Genomic DNA, 19,165 nt, shown 5'->3' with positions numbered 1-19,165 from the left:
TTTTTAAGCGTGTACGATAGAACCACCTTTTGTTTCTATGGTTTCTCAAATGGTACATACTTGTTTCTTTTTTTTCTCTCTCTCTAAGTTTAGAGATCGTTGATTTTTTTTATTCCATGTTAACGCCGCGAAGCAACTGTGGCTATGAGCGGCGTACAGACGTGGACAGATGGAGGGAGGACAGCAGGAAGTAGTGGGGGGTTAGTATGCGTCCTGGGCCGACTTCAGGGGGAATTATGCCCGGCATTCGTCTGGAAAGTTTTCGGAAAACCCAGGGAAAACCTCAGACAGTACAGCCGGTGACAGGGTTCGAACCCGTGTCACCTCCCCGTCTCGGCGTGGAAAGCGATTATCCTAACCGCTATGCCACGGGGAGTTGGTAGAGATCGTTGTGATGGGAGTAATCAACATGCCGCTATTTGCCGCGCACGTGTGTCGACATCGTCGTCATGATTGTAGCTAGGAAGAGGTGATATGGGATGACGACTAAGTTCTGACGAGGATGAAGAACGATTTAGGTTGACGGTGAGAGTTTTACGAAGCTAGATATTCAACGTGAACATCAGTCGGTGACCCAGCCCCAAAGAACGAGTGCCCCAGATGCAAAGCGCCGAGGGCTGCCTCCAAGGACTTACGTGATTATGGCGTTCGTACATCGTACTGCCTGAATTCGCGAAGGTATCCAGCACGTAAGTCCTGGTCACCGGATACAAGAATGAAATGGAGACAATCGAAAACACGCGGTCGTCGTCGCTTCAATCTCAGGATTTCAAGTAGAAAAAAAAAAGAGCTTCGTCTATTTATTTTATAAAAATACTGAAACTGCTATTTTCTGGCGTAGAAGCTTTCGTACAGTGGCGGTTTCATCAGGTACAAAAAATAATGGGGGAGGGGGGTGGCATCTATAAATAGCATACGGTGTGGTCCTGAGAATAATAGCTGTAGAGGAGGCAAAAAAGAAAGGAAAATGTCAAAAGAAAAACCACGTAAACTCTCTAAACCCAAATCCCATAGTATACTCTAGTGTTTGCGTGGTTTGGAATTTTTCTTTTACCCTTCTCTCCTCATATTGACCACACCGTATAGGCGTCACCTCTTCGTTATCTTTGAACCCGACGACATCTAGTCCACTACTTCAGAGCTTGTACGCTAATAAACAGCAGTGTCAATGTTCTATTTATAGAGCACGCACTGGCTTCACATAACACGGTAACATGTATTGCTTCGTTACCATGTTAGTAAAGCTAGTGGGTGTGCTATAAATAGAACCTTGTGTCCCCTTGCTTTTGGTCTATGTTTAACCTCAGTAGTTTCAGTATTTATACCTCTTTATCAGTTTTGTTCACCTTACTTCACCTAATGTTTCCACATTCTCCGGTTGGCGTTTTCTTTCTTTCTTTATTTTTTTCCTTTTTACATAGATTCATGTCTTTATGATCGTGTACGCAGCTGATACTTCAGAAATTTCATGCAACGTTTTCATGCAACTTTCAGCTAGTGCACGCAACTTACTAGTAAAAGTCATCGAATCATTAACACGATTTACATCATGAAAGTCACCAAAGTAAATACGACTCCCAAAACCTCGCTGATTCTCTAACGGAGAGATCCTACCCAGTTGCAATGGAACAAAAGACTACGAGCACCACGAATTGAATTGGTCACCCTACCCCTCCAGAGGAGACGGTGACCATCCTTTTCTGCCAGTACAGCAGCTATGGGTAAGAAGAATGGAATCGGCAACTTCAGACACGAATCAATGCATTTCTTCTTCTTTTTTTTTTATCTGCCTTGCATCGCAACGCTATTCATTTTAATGCGCTTGTGCCCTGCATGCAGGAAGCAGTGACGTTCGGAAGTTTCGTGCTTGAGATCTCTTCTAAATCGAACTCTTTCGTCGATCATCCCATTTCCCAGGAGCTTTGCTGAAGCCGACGTCTCCGAATCGATTGGGCACGCCAAGTGCATCAGGTGCAGCGGCTCTATTATATGACAACGGACATTAATTCAAACTTTTTAAGAAGCCGCTCTTATATGAAAAAACGAAAAAAAAAAGCAAACGAAAATAACGGGAAAGAGACGCGGTTTACAGGCTGAGGCTCAGGACAGCGCTGCGGGGGAACACGGAAGGGCTTGGGGATGTTATGTCCCACGAGAAGGATTTCAGCGGAAGAGCATTTTGTATCAGAGCACATCACGTAAGTCCATGCTGCAGTCGAGAACATGAGACCATAAGGAGTTCGGTCTCGGATTTTGCAAAATTTTAAGCTCAAGAGCCTTACCGACTGGAGTCTTCCGTTCACTTATGGTATCTTCGCTCCGAGCTGGAGGAAGAAAGAAGATGGAAGAAAGGAACAACTGCCGAAGGTATTGTCAGGGCGCTCCATTTTGATCAGTCGAAGATAGAGCGCCCTGGAGCGATCGGTGGCTGCCAATCGAAGATACCATTAGTATAATCATATTGCTGGATCTTCTTACCTTTATCTATGTGAAACATGTCTCCCATGATGTGATACATGATAACATGCATGATAACAATACCCAAACGTGGATATCATGATGTTATAATATGTATCAGTTGTGATATGATGCCATCCGTAACATAGCGTACCATGTGACTTCCAGAGGTCACGGACCTTCAATTTGTACCTTACACCTCTATACATGCATTGTTGTTCATTGCATTAGGCATGACGTATGCTAAGGAAAGGGACACAACTTGGGTAGGATCGCCATATACATGCTTCCCTAAATCATAATGGGAACAGGGAGAGACAGAGACCCTAGATGTTTCCTCTGTGATTCTCCAACGGGTTTTCAGTACGCGCAAAATAACAGCGGTGCCGTCGATATGTTGCCCTTACAGTAAATTTTCAAAGTAGTACAGCTCCCGTCAAAGTTAATAATAACACTGGAAAAAATGTGATCTCGTTCCCGAGCGCGATTACACCAACCCTTGGGGCTATAAGTAAATCTTAATTGAACAACATTATTCTGTTAGTTTAACGCAAGGATTTTGTGCACTTAATATTCCCCCTGTGGCCCCAGGGTAGCCGTTATCACGCTCGGAAATGGTACATAATTTTTTTCCATTGTTAATATTAACTTTGACGGGAGCTGTACCTCGTCCATTACCAACTAGTGACCGGAATTCCACTTGTGGGTATACATATTAAAGGAAAAAAAAAACGTGGGAGTAATTACAGCTTCTAGTCCCTCAAAGTGTCAATTGTTCCCTGTTTTACACCCCTTACCCTGAAATTTACTCCCCTGCTACTGTAAAGTAGTCACTAAGCTTCAGTTCCATGAGGGTCTGATGGTTGTGGCAATGCGTTTAGTCTCTAAAAGGACGAAAAAATATCTTTTGTTTGTCACAGTGTACAACTTTCATCGTAGCCATACTTGTCTCTACCACGTTGCTCGAGTTCGCTGCAAAGAGAAACCGTGGCATTCATTATTTCATGACGAGTACAGCCGCCCCAACACCACGTACCCAATTTACCCAATCCAATCTTGTCTCTTCTCTGTCGTCATGGTGAGACGCACCACATTCCACATTGTCGCGGACCCAAGTGAAATCGCATTTTTCCAACCAAACTTTCGTAGCTACACTGGCATTCGGACATAATGTTCTTCTATCTGTTATATCAACCCAAGCCGTCCAATGCGTTGACGCATACTTTCCAGAGAACAGCGATTGAATACCACCTGAGGGTAGCATTGGTTCACGTCAGAAAGCAATTTGCGCCGCGATTGGTTCCGTGTGGATGTTGCATTGCACAGTGTTGCCTTTCTTCTATTTTCAGCGATCGAAGACAGCTCGACGGGAAAAATGGAAGTATGGGATGCGCAATTTCGCTTTGTGCATCTATAGTTGTCATTTGATATATGGCGTAGGAATTTAAATGTATACACGTTCCTGCGTTTGTCGTACGGAAGCGGTTCTATGATAACGGAATAGGAGAAACATGGTGAGCTGCGATTTGCTGAAAAGAAGAAAAATGCTAAACGTTCGCTTCAGATTATTATGCTTAGCCAGGCAGTTCAGAACCGACTGAAAGTGCGTTGACACGGGAGATGTTTTGACAGCTATAACGCTGCATCGGGGAGAGCTCGGAATGACTGGTAATCTGTTTATTTTAGAAAAACGTCATAAGCGCTGCCATGATTGAATCTACCACAGAGATTGTGTTTGTCAAGGTTGAAAAAAAATCCGGATATTTTTGAAAAGATCCTCTCCAGTGGGCTTTCTTGGATAAAACCCGGATATTTTTGGATATTTTTTGAGAATGCAGGCAAGCCTAGAAATGTGACACAGAGTAAAAACAAATGTGTTTTGCTGTTCTTCTTGATTTCGGGTGACCTGTTATAGTTTGGGTTTATGAAACTGCCTGTCCCGATAACATTGAATGAGATTTCGTTGTTTTCCGAAAGGTGGAGTCCCATGCACGCGTGTGTGAATGGTGTAGACGTTACACGCCTGGATTAGCTGTCGCACTTCAGTTACAATGCCTCCAAGAAGCAGAAGAAAGCCTCTCCCTGAATGGGCAGAAGTAGAAGAAAACGGGAAACAAGTTAAATCTGAAAAGTTCAAAAAGTCAAGTTAAAAAGTTACAAAGTTTAAAAAAAGTTAGAACTTATGTTGCGCCTACCTGGGCTTTTGTGTACCGCCAACACTACAATAAAATAAAGCTGGAGTTCTCCGTGTGACGTCGAATTAAGATTGTCTTTCACATCACATCTGGAGAACATCCCTAAAAAATCCGGATTAAATTGTGTGGATAAAATAAAAAAAATCCACCGGATAAAATCTATCTGGATTTAATCCAAACAACCCCGGTGTTTGTAGACAGCACCCATCAGCACTGAGTAATTGCCAGAGTATGGCATCGCCGACGCGGGTAGACTTTTTCTAGCGTGCCACCCTGTATACCCTCGGTCTACGAACAATAGATTGGTCGGCTGTCCCTGCCAACCATATATCAGTTTTGCCAAGCGCGTCCCGACGGGGATTCCTCATTGTTGGGTCGTCTCTTCCATCTCTTGCTGCGCAACGCATATAGAAGAAAATAATAATGAGGCATGCTATATATATATCACCCGTGGGTTGGGCGGCTCTCCTAACGCGGAGCGATATCTTTTGCCTGTAGACTTTGCCTTTCATCTGTCCTGGTTGACCTCCATTACGTCACACTGCATAGGCCAAGGAAAGGGGCCAAGGCAAAATATTCCGGGTACCTGTTCAACCTTTGGTACTCGCAGCTGAAATACAGCGACATCTGTGTCGCTACGTATTATGGGCAGACTTTAACACGATTCTTTCTCTGTGTTTGAGACCTCTTAACATATAATATGTAAATATTTCAAAATTATCTTTTTCAAATGCATTACGATTGTAATGCCAGCTCTTCGCTTTTCCGCATTCCTCGCCTTCCTTGAAGCAATCTGTTCTGCACTAAGAACCTTCCTTGGCGGAGCCATCCTGGCGAAAGGCGCAGCTTTCCACTCCCGCCACCTGCATCACCACACCTCACGTGACACTCAACGTCGCATCACGCCACCTTCGCAGCGCGCTTCGTCCGTCACTCACCGCACCGCGATATATGGAACACACGATGCACGCTATCCGATGCTTTTCTCCGCATAATACAGCAGTCGCTATAAACCGGTTGCCCATTGGTTACATTTTCAGGCATCGGGTTTTCATGAGATAAAGACACTATTCACGCATGGGGCCGCAAGGGCTTGGCCTCGGCTCCAAGCTGAAACCGGACTTATGCCAGGCTACCTCATTGTTCAGTAAGCAGTGAGTTGCACTGTTTGGTTGCGGTGAATTTTCCTCTGCTCCAGCACCGTCTGTCGGAAACTTCAAGGCGCACGTCAAAAGAACCACAGGTGGTCGAACATATCTGCTGTCCTGCACGTGCAACATGTTGCCACACATGCAGGCAGACAAAGTTACCATATGAGGAAGAAGAAGAAAACAGCACAGGATCGCGCGTTCTATACCAATTTGCAGATCGATAGAACCATTTCTCTATCACAGAGAGCCACGAAGGACTTATGGCTGACTTGAACCCACACATCCGAACCACTGGCTATTGGAGTCCAGGAATGCCACTTGCGTCGCCCAGTGCCTTATCCATGCCGGACCGAAGAACAACAACAGTTGCGGTCGGTGCAACTGTCTTCTCCGTCGTGTTTGCTGTCCTGGTTGTCTCCGCACTTTCGTACATCCTCTACAAAGCCATGCACTCTCCTCGGCGCATTCAGAATGTGTCTGCTTTCTGCTGCCCGGATATTCTCGAGTCCTTGTACTTCGTTATGAACCGAAGCAAAGATCCCTGCCAGGACTTCTACCAGTATACCTGCTACGCCTGGAGGGAGAACCGTACCAGCGCAGTAGGTTTTACTACCATGCCTCCGTATTTGTTCGTTCGTATTTACATAATTTCACATGTAATGATCATTCATGTTCGAGTCCCATCCACGCTTGTGCAGAACATAGGAAGATCACGACGTATTGTCAAACTTGTACGAAATTCTCGCGCTGTATGGTCCTCGACCCGGGGTCTCCTTGAGACCTGTTTTGTGCTTTCACTGGAAAGCCCCCCCCCCCCCCCCCCGAGCAGAGGGAATCGTTCGCGCTTATACCTCCTGTACTACAGGGTACCGTCGGTGTTTCCTTGAAGTCCAATGTCTCCTCTACCCAAGCAGCACATTGGCAATACCGGACCAATATTGGTGCAATTTGGGACCAGTATTGCCGATATATAGCCAATATTGGGCCAATATATTTTTCTGCTTGGGTAGTAGAGAGGGCTTCTTTCCTCCACTCACTGGGGTCAACGCGTGGAGTCGAGGCGGGGATCTTCCAGAATACGGCCCCTAGTCCTAATCCCATCCAGCTAATCCCATCCACAGTAGGATAGGACATTGGAAGATTACGATTTATTGTCGCGGACTCTTAGTTTGAGCCGTATTCTTAAACGATTCTCGACTTGGGTGCTCCTTGAGACCGGTTTTGTGCTTTATAAGTAGACCTTCATTTGAAAGGCCCCGCGAGCACAGAATTATTTGCGCTTACCCCCAGTACTACTCGGTAAAGGTACTAAGAGTAGTACAGTGTTTCGTTGAAGCCCAAAGGCTCCCTCCTTTCCTTCACCCACTCGAGTCAAGGCGGGGTACCGAGTCGGGGATTGTTCAAAAATGCGACCGCCGGAGTTCAGTTACTCTCCAATGTTTCAATTACTTTCGGATATCTTGCGGTGTTGTTCTTGTGGAACTGAAACTGAATCTCTAAGGTTGCCCCTTTCCGGGGCAAAAAGAAAAAAGGAGACAATAAAGGAAGAATGCCAGTTCTTGACTGTAATGGCGATTCCCTGCAATTAGAGTAGCTCGCCTCACCCCGCGAAAGATACTCATCCCTTTCTTCCTTTAATCACCGACTCCGCAGCAAAATCACCATAAAGGTTGTGGTATATCCGTAACCTTTGGGATGTCCGGAACATGTGTACGAAATATCTCGTTCTGAAACTGCGCAGATTTTATTCAAACGGATTTATTACGAAGCGAGAGCGGTATCGAAGAGGTGGTTCGAGTTCGGTATGATGGTCACCTATTTTTTTCGAATCCTTGCAATCCGAAGTCTCTCTTTTAACAATCTCCTTTCCCTTACCATTGACTGCACGGGGGATGAACTGTACGGATATCTGTAGCGTTTTGTGCAAGGCATTACGGTGTTGTCAGTCAGTGAAGGGTTACAACTCAAAATACCACTTAAAATGAGAATCAGCTGTTGTTTTTTATTTGTGCGCCTTTTATCCTTCAAATAGGCGCGTCAACGCCTAATGGAAGATGTGGTGTTTCCTATCTTTCAAATGAAGGCACCTATAGTGGAAGATGGCCATTCGGGCAGCTCACCATCAGCCAAGGCCATTGGACAGTACTACAGCAGCTGCATCAGGCATGCACTCAGAGGCATCAAACACGTTGTGACATCGGCAGTGCGAGCAATTATATCGGTAATAATCACATTATACTTTATATTTCCTGGTTTTTATTTAGGGACAAGGCGAAACGTGTGTTCTGCGAGTGCCCGACTTAGGCCGAATCGCGTCCAAAGTGAGTCTAAAGAAAACGAGGGTTGGCACAGGGACTTCTCAAATGTCCGTTGGACGTGTATAGGTCAAAGAATTAACCCATGTACAGTGGTCGCAAGTTCCAACCAGTATCCCATTACCGTCACCTCGCTCCGATAAGCACCCGACTGGCGGCGAATATCGCAATCAGTACCGGGTCTGACCCATGTTCTTTCGAAGGGTGGCAGGATGTTGACATGCTGTCGCTTGTTGTCAACACGTGTGGAAACAGACTCGACAAAAAACGAAATCTGGGGTAACTTCGCGACGACCTTGCAGAGTCTGTTTTTGAAGTCTGTTTCCACACGTGTTGACAACAAGCCACAGCATGTCAACATCCTGCCACCCGTCGTAAGAACATGGGTCAGACCCAGTACTGATTGCGATGTTCGCCGCCAGTCGGGCGCTTATCGGAGCGAGGTCACGCTAACGGGAGATTGGTTGGAAGTTGCGACCACTGTACATTGTGCGAAAAAGGCCTCTGCGGTTCTGTACTCGCTACTTATCAAGAGTGTCGTACATGTCATATGGGGGAGTGCAGTAACGTCAGCGAGTAACGTAAGTTGCACACCCTGAATGAACAATTAGGACGATGACAACATTTGATACCCCTATCACACGGGCAGTCTTCAATGATCATTGACACCAAAGGCCATTGAAAATGCACGTAGCGCCACCAAACGTCTAACGTGTCAACCTGTCAGGATGCATTGGATCCAATGCTACCTTGAGAAGTTGTCGCTTTACACGCTTGGTGTCGCTAGGTGCCTTTTCGATGGCCACTGGTTTCAATTACTATTGAAGACTGCCCGTGTGTGACCCGCCAACCACCAAGGCGCAAACAAGGATCTCATCAAGGACGCCGGTTAACTGCCGACGCTCTCTAGCTGTTTAGTCTTGACCGTGTATCATTGGTCGTCTCCATCACAACCATACTGATAAGTGTTAGGTCAACCGTCCGCAACGCTCACGTGTAATTTTACATCTCGCTTCACGCTACAGTGTACTGGCAGTAGGCGGCAGCTTCGTAGGTCCGTCAATGACAACGATAGCCGGTGTGATGGAGAGAGTGCGTGAGAGGAGAAGACATGGAGATAGGGCAAAAAGAGGATGAGCAGAAGAGCACAAGCGCCGGCTGCGAAACCAGATGCGCCGCCAGCAGTGTGTTTGCTCAGCTGCATCGGAGGGAGTGACATCACGTCAGATATTTTCACGGAAACTCGCAAAAAACGACTTGGCCTCTTCGCACGCGTCAGTGTGTAGTGTGCAGCCTTTATACAATGACAGAGAAACGAGTGCCGGCAGCCGAAGATCAGCAGAATGCCCGCACATGCAGACATCTTTTTTATATATATTTTCAGATTGTTCCAGACCTATCATTCAATTCTCCGCAAGCTGTTATCCTCAAGTCTATGATGGTGCTGAGTAGCGAGTACTACCTCTTCTTCCTCATCAACTTCTTCTATGTTCCCCATTCGAAACGGAGGAACGCCCATCTTTCCATTTCTGTCTATTCAGTATTTATCAGCGACGAGGCTGTGGCGACGGAAGCGCTCGTGGTAGCCATCGCCGTCACCAACCGGCACTTCAACGCAAACGTCTCAGTAAACGATGTGATGACATTCATCCACGAAGTGGAACGAAGGTTACCGACGGGGCACAGTACGACGACTAGCCCTGCGTAAGTGTACTGCCAGACAGGTGTTCATCGTTAACCACCATAGGAATCGTGAAGGGAGAGGCTAGAAGCAAAGCTGAAGGAAAAAGAAACTGGATGGAGTAAAGAGACTATGCGGTCCCCCAATGTTTCAAGCTCGAGAGCCGCTATCATAGATACGGCCACAGCCAACGCCATATAGATTCACAAAGCCTGCAGGGACGTGTTGTCCACGGTGTCAGCTCCAAAGGACCATCTTAGCTTGCTGGATGTGACACCTGTTGTATAGATGAATCCGATAGGCCCGTATCTTCATCGCATATGGCACACTCCTAGCCAACCATCATCCCGCATGACAACATTCTCGTCGATAATTTGTTCATAACAAGAGGCGAAGTCTATTATGTATCATTATGTACGGCTAGAAAACTGGCTCCGCCTCCCGTTTTCAACAAATCATTTATTTATTTATTTATTTATTTATTTATTTATGGCAATACCTCACGTGCCCTCGGGGGGCGTTGTGTGAGGGGGAGGTTACATCAGCAAGTATATGATACAGAACACAAGCAATTGAACACTTTGCAAAAAAACAAAAAAAACAAAAACACTTATGTGAAAACGTTATGAAAACATATGCGATGATAGGGAAATTAGACACCAAAACTGGCAGCTAGCTGGCTGCGAAAAACTGAAAAGTCGGAGTTAGCTACGATAGACTGGGGAAGGTCGTTCCAAGCACTGATGGTTTTGGGGAAGAAAGAAAATTGGAAATGAGATGTACGACATGGAATGTGGTCGATTTTATGGGCATGATCGATCCTAGAGGAGATGTAGTGGGCCATAGTGATGTACCCTGGACGGATGGTTGTGGTGTAGTAGAATTTGTGGAATAAACACAGACAAAAGTATTTCCTACGGTGTGCAAGAGGAGGAAGATTGATAGAGGCCTTTAAAAATGTAATACTGGACAGAAAAGAATAATATGATAAAATAAAGCGAGCTGCCCGATTCTGTAAGGATTCAAGAAGGTCCACAAGTGTTGACTGGTAAGTCAACGGGCGAGAACGTTCTCATTCTGGATGATGGTTGGCTAGGAGCGTGCCATGTGGTGAAGTTTATTTTTAAAAGTGTAAAGCAGAACGATGTGTACTTCCGCGTCGGCGTCTGATTGGGTGCTACAATTCCTCAAATGACTTAACAATGGATAGAAGTATCTGGATGGCGGTGCGTCTACTCGCCCGTATCCGAAAAAAAGTGTTTTTATTAACGCTGCACACGTTATGAAGAAGTACTGAACAATACATTGTAAATAGAATTACGAAGTGTAGAAGAAGAATATCACACCAATTACACCCGTAACTAAATACCTGCAGATATGCATGCTCCCACTCGTTCACGACGTACGCAGTATACACATCGCGATGTCTCCTTTAACCAATCGCCGTAGACAGTCTCAAATACAGGCTCTCTTTAGCTACTATTGGCAACGTATGCCACTGATGGCGTCTCGTCTCCACAGTTACGGCTCCAGAAATCACGGTCGTGATTGGGATACTGTTAATGACACGTCAATTTCCTTAACCAATCCAACCTCTTTTATCGAGATGGCGCTGCCACGGCCCCTTCGTCGCTGCGCGTCGGGATTCCTGGTATCCAATCCAATCCCATCCATGTGGTGTTTCCCTCTGTGCTCGATGCAGGGACGTAGCCATGGGGGGGTTAGGGGTAGACACTAGCCCTGATCTTGTAAACTGTGTAGAGTCTAGGTTCGAGCACCGGTGTCGGTACACATAAAATCGTATTGCTATAGATGGCACCATGAAAATCTAATGTAGCAAGTCTGGGAGGATAGAAGGACGAATCTCAGAATCAGACAAATGACCCGACATATTGTTGAGTACCTACAAGTCTGCAATGCCTCAATGTTTTTCTTTTTCTGTTTTTTTTCTTCTAGGCCACAACATTCAACAAGCCGATCACTCTCAAAAAACGGTGAAGTTGTATCCAAAGTTCAAACAACTAAATTTTCCGACCTGAGCAGTTTGTTACCCAGTGTCCCTCAAGAAACATGGGAGTGGGTATACAAGGAGCTCCGATATTCGACCAACTCGGAGGCGGTCGTCACTGGCGCATCGGTTGTGAACTTCATACTCGAATCCTACACCAATATTCGGTGGCGACCGGCAGCCACAACCTTGCTTGTTATCCTCACAGCGTCCGTGATCGACACCGGCCTTTGGGATCTGGCAAGGACTAAGGATGCCCTGCCCGCGCAAAAATGCGCCGAAGTGACCAACGACCTTACACCGTTATGGGACAACGCTCTGACTATCGCTCTCACTAGCGATGAGAAAGACTCCGCAGTTCGCACAGTTTTCGACAAGACTGTGAACGCTATAAGAATGGAAGCCATAAGCCGCACTCACGGACAGTCTGCAGTCCGCCTGTTAAACAGCATCATCAGTAGCATTACGCTCCTGCTTCCATCAGACCGGGACCCACCGGTTTTCAATCTCACGCTTGCGAAAGACACAGACGACCAGGACGTCGGCGACGAGTATGTCGACGCTTCCAGCCGTATTGAAGATTACTGCGCGAACGCCTTCGCCGTCCTCAGGTACTGGGTGTACTACGATCGGTACCAGGCTATCAGCAGTCTCATCTTTCAGTTCTTCAAAGGAAGGGAGGTCTATAACACCTCCGTTAATATAATCGGAGGGTACCTTTACGTTCCCCCTGTCACTTATGCGTTGTTGTCCTTCAGGAACAACACCGATAGATTAATCAACTTGGCTATTCTTGGCACACAGATCGCGGACGCCACTTGGTCCTACGTAATAAATTCCTTTAAGTCGCAAGGCGGGACGACAGCCGAGTGGGACTTGCTGAAATGTAGCGATCCTAACGCACTGCTCCGTGGGCGTGTATCGGAGCCCTGGCTGAGTACGTGGATAACTGCGAAAGTAGCAATGACGGATGCGTGGTATCTCGTAATGGACGGCTGGGGGACGATGAAGGTGTCCCCGAGTCAAGTGTTCTACATGCTCGTCTTCTACCATCACGTTTGCAGCAGCGAGATCAACGTTGCACGTGGACAACGTCTGAGCCAATTCATGAGCACACTAGCGGATTTCAATAGAGCATTCAACTGTCCGATGGCGAATGCTACTTCGAGGTGTGACACTCTTGTGCTTCACTCAAGCACCGAAAGTGCGATGTAGTATTCAGTTTTGCTTCCATTCAATTAAGCACATGTGTTATACGAATAATATATATGGTAGTGAATGTTTCAACAAGACGCGTCAGATGTCATGCAGTGTCTACTTTGTACGGAGTATTCCGTGGGCGCAACGTCTTGCTTGATACCAGGACGGAGTCTCGGCGATCTGGAGCATCTTGGTAAAGAATATCCGGAAATCTTCGCGATTTTGGCCACACATGCGTGGGTATGGTTGTAGGTGTCGCAGAACCGATTGCTGTCTTCATCGTTCAGTCTTCGTGGTGTCCGTGGGAGATTGCTAGTGCGGAAGTGCTGAAATCTTTCCGGGAAATCAGATTGTGTAAGGGAGTATTGTGTACGTCTGTATTGCGTTGTGTGCGTATTACCACCTACGTGTTTCTACATTACGTTTCTAAACGTATTCGTAAGATGCGCGATTGTAACAAGCGAAAATATGTAATGTCTAATGTAACTGGGGATTCTGAGGAAAAGCAACGAAAAGCAATGCCGCATGGGTATGCGCTTAAAAGTGTATGTACCTTTGCTGCAGGTATCCGCAGAGCACGGACAACAATTTTGGATCGAGGGTACAGAGCGCAATGTACACAGATTGAATTTCGACGCGTGCGAATATTCATTTCGAATATGGGGCTGCCTATTCTCTTTTGTCCACATGTCAACGTGGTTTTCGTCGAGGATAGTAAACTGTGACGCAGCTAATTGAATTTGATTAAAAAAAACAATAAACAAGTGAACATGAGAAACTGACGCATAAATTGAGATGTTCGTTTTATAATACTAGAATTACTGCATGGATCCAGGATTATCTTACCGATCGTACTCAGTTTCTTAGTTTCTTATTCTAGCTTCACTTCGAAGAATCCTCGTGTCGCTTCCAGACTACCCCGGGATCTGTTTTAGGGCCACTGCTTTTTCTTTTTTTCATTGTTAACGATATTGTAAAGGAAGTTCCAGCAAACATTAGGCTATATATGCATACGACTGTGTTGTGTATACCGAGGTTAAGTCAATTGACGATCAAATGGTACTCCAAGATTCTTTACATAAAATCGCCTCTTGTGTAGTCTTCGGGCCATGTCATTTTTCACTTTTCGTAAATCTCCTATGCATTTCCGTGATCAAATGGGTGGCGAAATAATTAACAGAGTGGATTCTTATAAATACTTAGTGTCCAAAGCTCTAGTGGTCTACCCATATAAGCATTTGTTCCAAAGCTCTAAGGAAGCTGAGTTATTTGAAGAGGTCATTGAGATATCCTCCTTTTGAAGCTAAATTCAAACTAATTGAAACTAAACTAGAGCATGAAACCGATTTTTTTTTTTCGATTCGGTTCGAATTCTGATCTAGGCATAATATTCGGTTCCGGTTCAGCTCCAGGAGGACACGTATATCGGTTCCGAATCGGTTCAACATGCTGTAAACCGGTTTCGAACCGGTCCACTGCACAAGGTATATGACGTAAAATAAACGGCAGGAAAGTTCTGAAAGCTTTGTTTCTCTTCGCATGTCCCAGCTGGCCGCAAAGCTATGACAAGGACTCTTGTCCACAAGAAAACGAAACTACAGCGCGCGGTTGTCCAACGTTGTCTCCATCGATGCGGGCGTCCAGTTACGCATTTCCGCTTGTATTGGAGACTCTGGTTGAAAAAAAAATGTCGCATGAACCGGTCACTTTTGGAACAGGTCGAGGCAGGTAAGATGAAAAACGGTCAGCCTCGAACTCTCGATGCTTTGAAACCGGTTTCGAAACGGTGACCGAAACTTTCTAAATCGGTTCAGTTCCGGTTCCGGTTCGGCAAAAAAAACGGTTATTTCCGGTTTAGGTTCGGTTTGATGCTCCTGTAATAAGACAACCGAGAGGTAGAAACTCTGATTGTTCCAGCAAACCCTCTACCGACTACAATTACACATGACCTTCGCATTCTAAAAGGAGGACGATGGCTTACAAACATGAATTACCGATCAGGAGGGCTGAATCTGACGTCACTGTTTACGCAGGGGGAGGCACTGAGCGCCGAATCTTAGCACGTGGCGAGCTAGGGAGTTTTAATTGACATGTATAGGATGACCGCCCACGCGTATCGTTTCTCAAAAGCGGTTCATAATTACATGGTCATGAAATTAACAAAAAGCCACACATTTTTGTTTAACTACGCTTGCGGATAAAACTATAAACTGTGCTCGGTTTACTAAATCTGCACTCTGTGAGCGCGTTCCGAAATTAAGTGTACATACTCATCTTATAATCTAGAGTGGATTAACGCTGTCTGATGTGGTGATTAGTAAGGCTCTCTCCCACGGTTACAGCTTAATTAGCCGCCGCGCCGTGGTAAACCTGTCTAACCGATAGCTAAAGTTTAATTCCAAACTTACGTACGTACTCAGAAAAATGGTGCCTCGTACAGGACGGTGTGTGAAAGCCCCGACAACGACGATGTACTTCATACAGGCTGTGTTTCAAAGTCTTTGAAGGACGGGAGGTTCTCGGCTGTCTTGCAGCTCTTTGTATGGACCTATATTGTTAATTTGCATTCCTGCTACTTGTAGCGGAGCAGGAGAGTTCTTTATGCAAGACACGAGTATATTAAGTGTAATGCAAAGTTAAGTGTCACTAATCTCCGGAAGGTCCAAAGTGACGGCGGTGCAGGTGTTCGTGGAGGTCGGGACATGCCAGAGAAATCCCACTCAGCCATTAAGGCACGAGAAATGTGTTTTACACGTAGTAGTTAAACTAGAAAGCAAAACGTATCATTGCCCCAGTATTCTCCCCCCTTTTTTTTCTTCCTTTTCTTCTGTGGAGCGCAGGTCTTTCGAAGTGTTTCAAGGAAGCGCAGAAGGAAGAGCGTGCGCTCATGCTGAGTCATCATATCATGCAGAGAACCGCATTTACAAAAGATAGGGCACTGCAATTTTACGCTTCTAGCGTTTTCTTCTTCCTCTGATTCTTCTTTTTTCATCCCTTTTTACATCAACACTTTCGCTATTTCTTCCAGTGTTTACTTCGTGTGTCAAAGATCCGTGTGTCAAAGATCACTTTAGAAAGGAGTGATAGAAGAGTAGAAGTGCGTGGCAAGCAAACCGAGAACTATATACATTTGAATGTGTTCCAATGCCGAGGGCCCTTGTTCCGGCTGCGTTGGCTTTTACGGATGAAGCAAGGATCTCTACGACAAAGTAGAGCACCAGTGGAAGCGATATCTCTTTTTTTTTTTCCTGACTCCACTAAAAATGAGTAGTTCTTCGAAGCTCGACCAAAGTGCCATTTTACGTGGAGTGTCTGTCCCCTGTTTTCACATTTTTGTGATAACGCCGGCCGGATCGTTTTGTAGAGGAATCGTCGACAGCACGAGGGTTAAAAGCTATAATCACAAAAGCTGAGATTGTCGTGTTTCATTGAATCTAGATTACCATTTTAATATCTAATATTCTTTGTCATCAGTCGAACTGCGTGAAAATTTGTGCGTGAAAATTTGTGTTTAGCTTTACATGAGTAAGTATAAAAGTTACAAAAAAAGTTACATTTAGTAAGCAAAAAAGTATACGCATCCGCCCTTAGAGTCCCCTCTGACTCCTTTCTTCGCAAATGAAAGACCTGTATTGCCGTTTCCCATCTGCGTTCTCCAACTGTCGGAGAGGTTAGAAGGGAAACGGCAGTTCCTCCATCTCAGACTTCGTAAGGGCACTCTGCCCCGTCTCATTGCGCAACTTTGATGTACTTTGACCATCATCGTAAGAAGGGCGTCCAAATTCCTTCCCAATGCAGTGTTATAACAGCCGCGCAGCAATGATGCAGTTAGAGCCGTCGTAACCTCCACCGTAAGCCCATTGCTCTTGCACTCGCCGGCGTTATGACCGAGCAATAACCACTGCATTGGCACAGCTGTGCACTTAGTCTTGCTACTCGGAAGCCTATAGAAACACGGGAGTGCACCCGGCACGGTGCACAAGGCGGGGTGCAACCACGCCCGTACGCGTGTGTTTTATGAGATTCTGGGAAGACAAAGTGTTTGGGACGTCTTTACAGTACTAAATTTCCTCAGCGTTCGAGAACTTTATTTACGTCCGATCCGCTCTTCTCATTTGAAGTGGCTGAGGACAAAAAAGAAATAAATAAAATAAACAGGTAGTAATTGCAATATAGGGGTCTACAAAATGCAATTGCTCACCACGTTACTCCTGTTTTTGGAGGTATATTGACGGACACACTAAATAGTGTCTATTTCCACCCAAACACTATTGAAACTTCCAGATTGCTTTGAAATGGTATACCCAAGCAGCCCAACATCTTGGCCCAATATGGGACCAATATTGACAATACTGGCGCAGTATTGGTCCAATCGTGGCCCAGTATAGACTAATATTGGCAATACTGGCCCTGTATTGATCCAATCTTGGCCCAATGTGGGACCAATATTGGCAATACTGGCGCAGTATTGGTCCAATCTTGGCCCAATATGGGCTGATATTGCCAATACTGGCCCAATATTGGTCCAATCTTGGGCCGACATTGCCAAGATTGGTCCAATATTGGGCCTAGATGTTGTGCTGCTTGGGGCAGTGTTGCGGTCCAGTGCCTCCTCAAATCCACTAGTCTAGAGGCCGCCGTTTTAGTTTAGTTTTAGTTTTCATGAGGCAGAGATTTGCTGGTGACTGTCTCCTAATTCGATCACAGCGTCAGGTTCCAAGTCAGATAACTAACTGCTATTCTCACGCAGCGTGTGTCAACAACGTTAAAGCAGGATTAGTTGGGAGTAGTACGGATGAGGTGTGCAATTCACCATGCAACAGCCGGGGAGAAAATATATAAACAAATTTTAGAACTGTCTCGAATGCGTGCTTAGCTTTCGGTCGCCTGCTGAAAGCCTGGGGTGTTTCTTTTTCTTCCCCCCCTTTTTTTTTATTCTTGCTTTGCTGGTTTTGCTGAACTCAAGGTCGCGAGTCCGATCCATCCCGGCCGAGGAGATTAGGATGTAGGAGATTAGGAGATTAGGATTAGGAGATTAGGGGATGTAAACATTGCTCCCAGCGTCGTGTGTCGGATATTTCCGCGCGGCGCACGTTAACGACCCCGTGTTGGTCGAAATCCCGTGGTGGTCGCAGTCCTACACTGCGGCACGTATGCCGTGTCCCCACACAATACAGGCTGAACCACTTTGCGCGTACATCTACTCCCAATTACGAATTATGATATTCATTTCTTTGGTAAAGCGACAAGCAATTGCTGACTGTGTTGTTATCTACAGGTAATACTTCTGCCCTCTCAAGAACAATAAGAACAGCACTATTTGTCTTAGAATGCCCTGTGTTAATATAATTGGTCCTCTCTATCACCGAATGCGTCGTGTTTACCCGAAGTCGTCACCGCGTTAGAATGATAGTGTTTATATATACGTATATCCGGTTATCTGAATGAAGCAGTGAAGAACAAAACTCAAAAATGCGTTTACAAGGCGCAACGCTTAACCTCTCCGAAAATCATCTAAAAAAGAAAAATGAAGAAGCTATTCGTCCTAATAAAGCGCCGCCGACTATATTTGTCTTTAGGAGACCTCAGGGAAAGTAGGCTTATAAAATCTTTATTTCAGAATTTTTTGAAAAATTTCAAATCTGCCTTCGTTTTTCAAATGTTCTTTCAGAGATTCTTCGAAGATTTTCTATTTTAAAATTCTCAAAAGAAACGAATAGCTCTCATATTCTTCAAACTGTTCCAAGTGCAATTGTACCATGCGCCAAAAGCTCCGTAGAGATGAACGCCCTTCACACCATATTTTTGGCACATGTAGTTTCTTTGTACGTGTATATACATATATATATAGATACTCATGCAACGATGCGGCAGCACCAGAGGACACGTGTTTCGCCGTGTTTGCGGCTCGTCGGCCCTGGGTAGCTGGGCAGCTACCCAGGGCCGACGAGCCGCAAACACGGCGAAACACGTGTCCTCTGGTGCTGCCGCATCGTTCCATGAGTATCTGTTTCTCTGCGTGCAGCCATAGAAGCCATGTTAATCTGTAAGTTTGAATTTCAAACACGTCTAGCATAATTTATTTGTTTCTTTAATGGCTTTTTTTTTTTCGGCATTATATATATATATTTTTTCATACGAGGGACACGTATGCACAC

The 19,165-nt window shown here is 45.5% G+C and overlaps 1 protein-coding gene across 2 annotated transcripts; it reads left to right on the top strand.

Moving 5' to 3' along the window:
• Positions 1-5,985: 5,985 nt before the first annotated feature.
• Positions 5,986-13,099, top strand: LOC135392707 (uncharacterized). Of its 2 annotated transcripts, none has more exons than XM_064623432.1 (4): positions 5,986-6,402; positions 7,887-8,024; positions 9,503-9,822; positions 11,756-13,099. In XM_064623432.1, the coding sequence occupies exons 1-4, from the start codon at positions 6,064-6,066 to the stop codon at positions 13,020-13,022; spliced, it is 2,064 nt and encodes a 687-aa protein (XP_064479502.1). In that variant the 5' UTR covers positions 5,986-6,063; the 3' UTR covers positions 13,023-13,099. The 2 variants fall into 2 exon arrangements, with proteins under 2 accessions (XP_064479502.1, XP_064479501.1); XM_064623431.1 differs by having other exon boundaries at positions 7,836-8,024.
• Positions 13,100-19,165: the final 6,066 nt, after the last annotated feature.

The sequence above is a fragment of the Ornithodoros turicata genome, chromosome 4, assembly GCF_037126465.1.
Source record: "Ornithodoros turicata isolate Travis chromosome 4, ASM3712646v1, whole genome shotgun sequence".
Classification (NCBI taxonomy): domain Eukaryota; kingdom Metazoa; phylum Arthropoda; class Arachnida; order Ixodida; family Argasidae; genus Ornithodoros; species Ornithodoros turicata.
This window is presented reverse-complemented; position numbering and strand designations above follow the sequence as displayed.

What these genes read in the sequence shown, in the direction of transcription:
- LOC135392707 (XM_064623431.1), top strand. Translation starts at nt 6,064, where the DNA reads ATGGCTGACTTGAACCCACACATCCGAACCACTGGCTATTGGAGTCCA. An exon ending in GGGAGAACCGTACCAGCGCA is followed by an intron (nt 6,403 to 7,835) that starts GTAGGTTTTACT and finishes TCCTTCAAATAG; the next exon opens with GCGCGTCAACGCCTAATGGA. An exon ending in AGTACGACGACTAGCCCTGC is followed by an intron (nt 9,823 to 11,755) that starts GTAAGTGTACTG and finishes TTTTTCTTCTAG; the next exon opens with GCCACAACATTCAACAAGCC.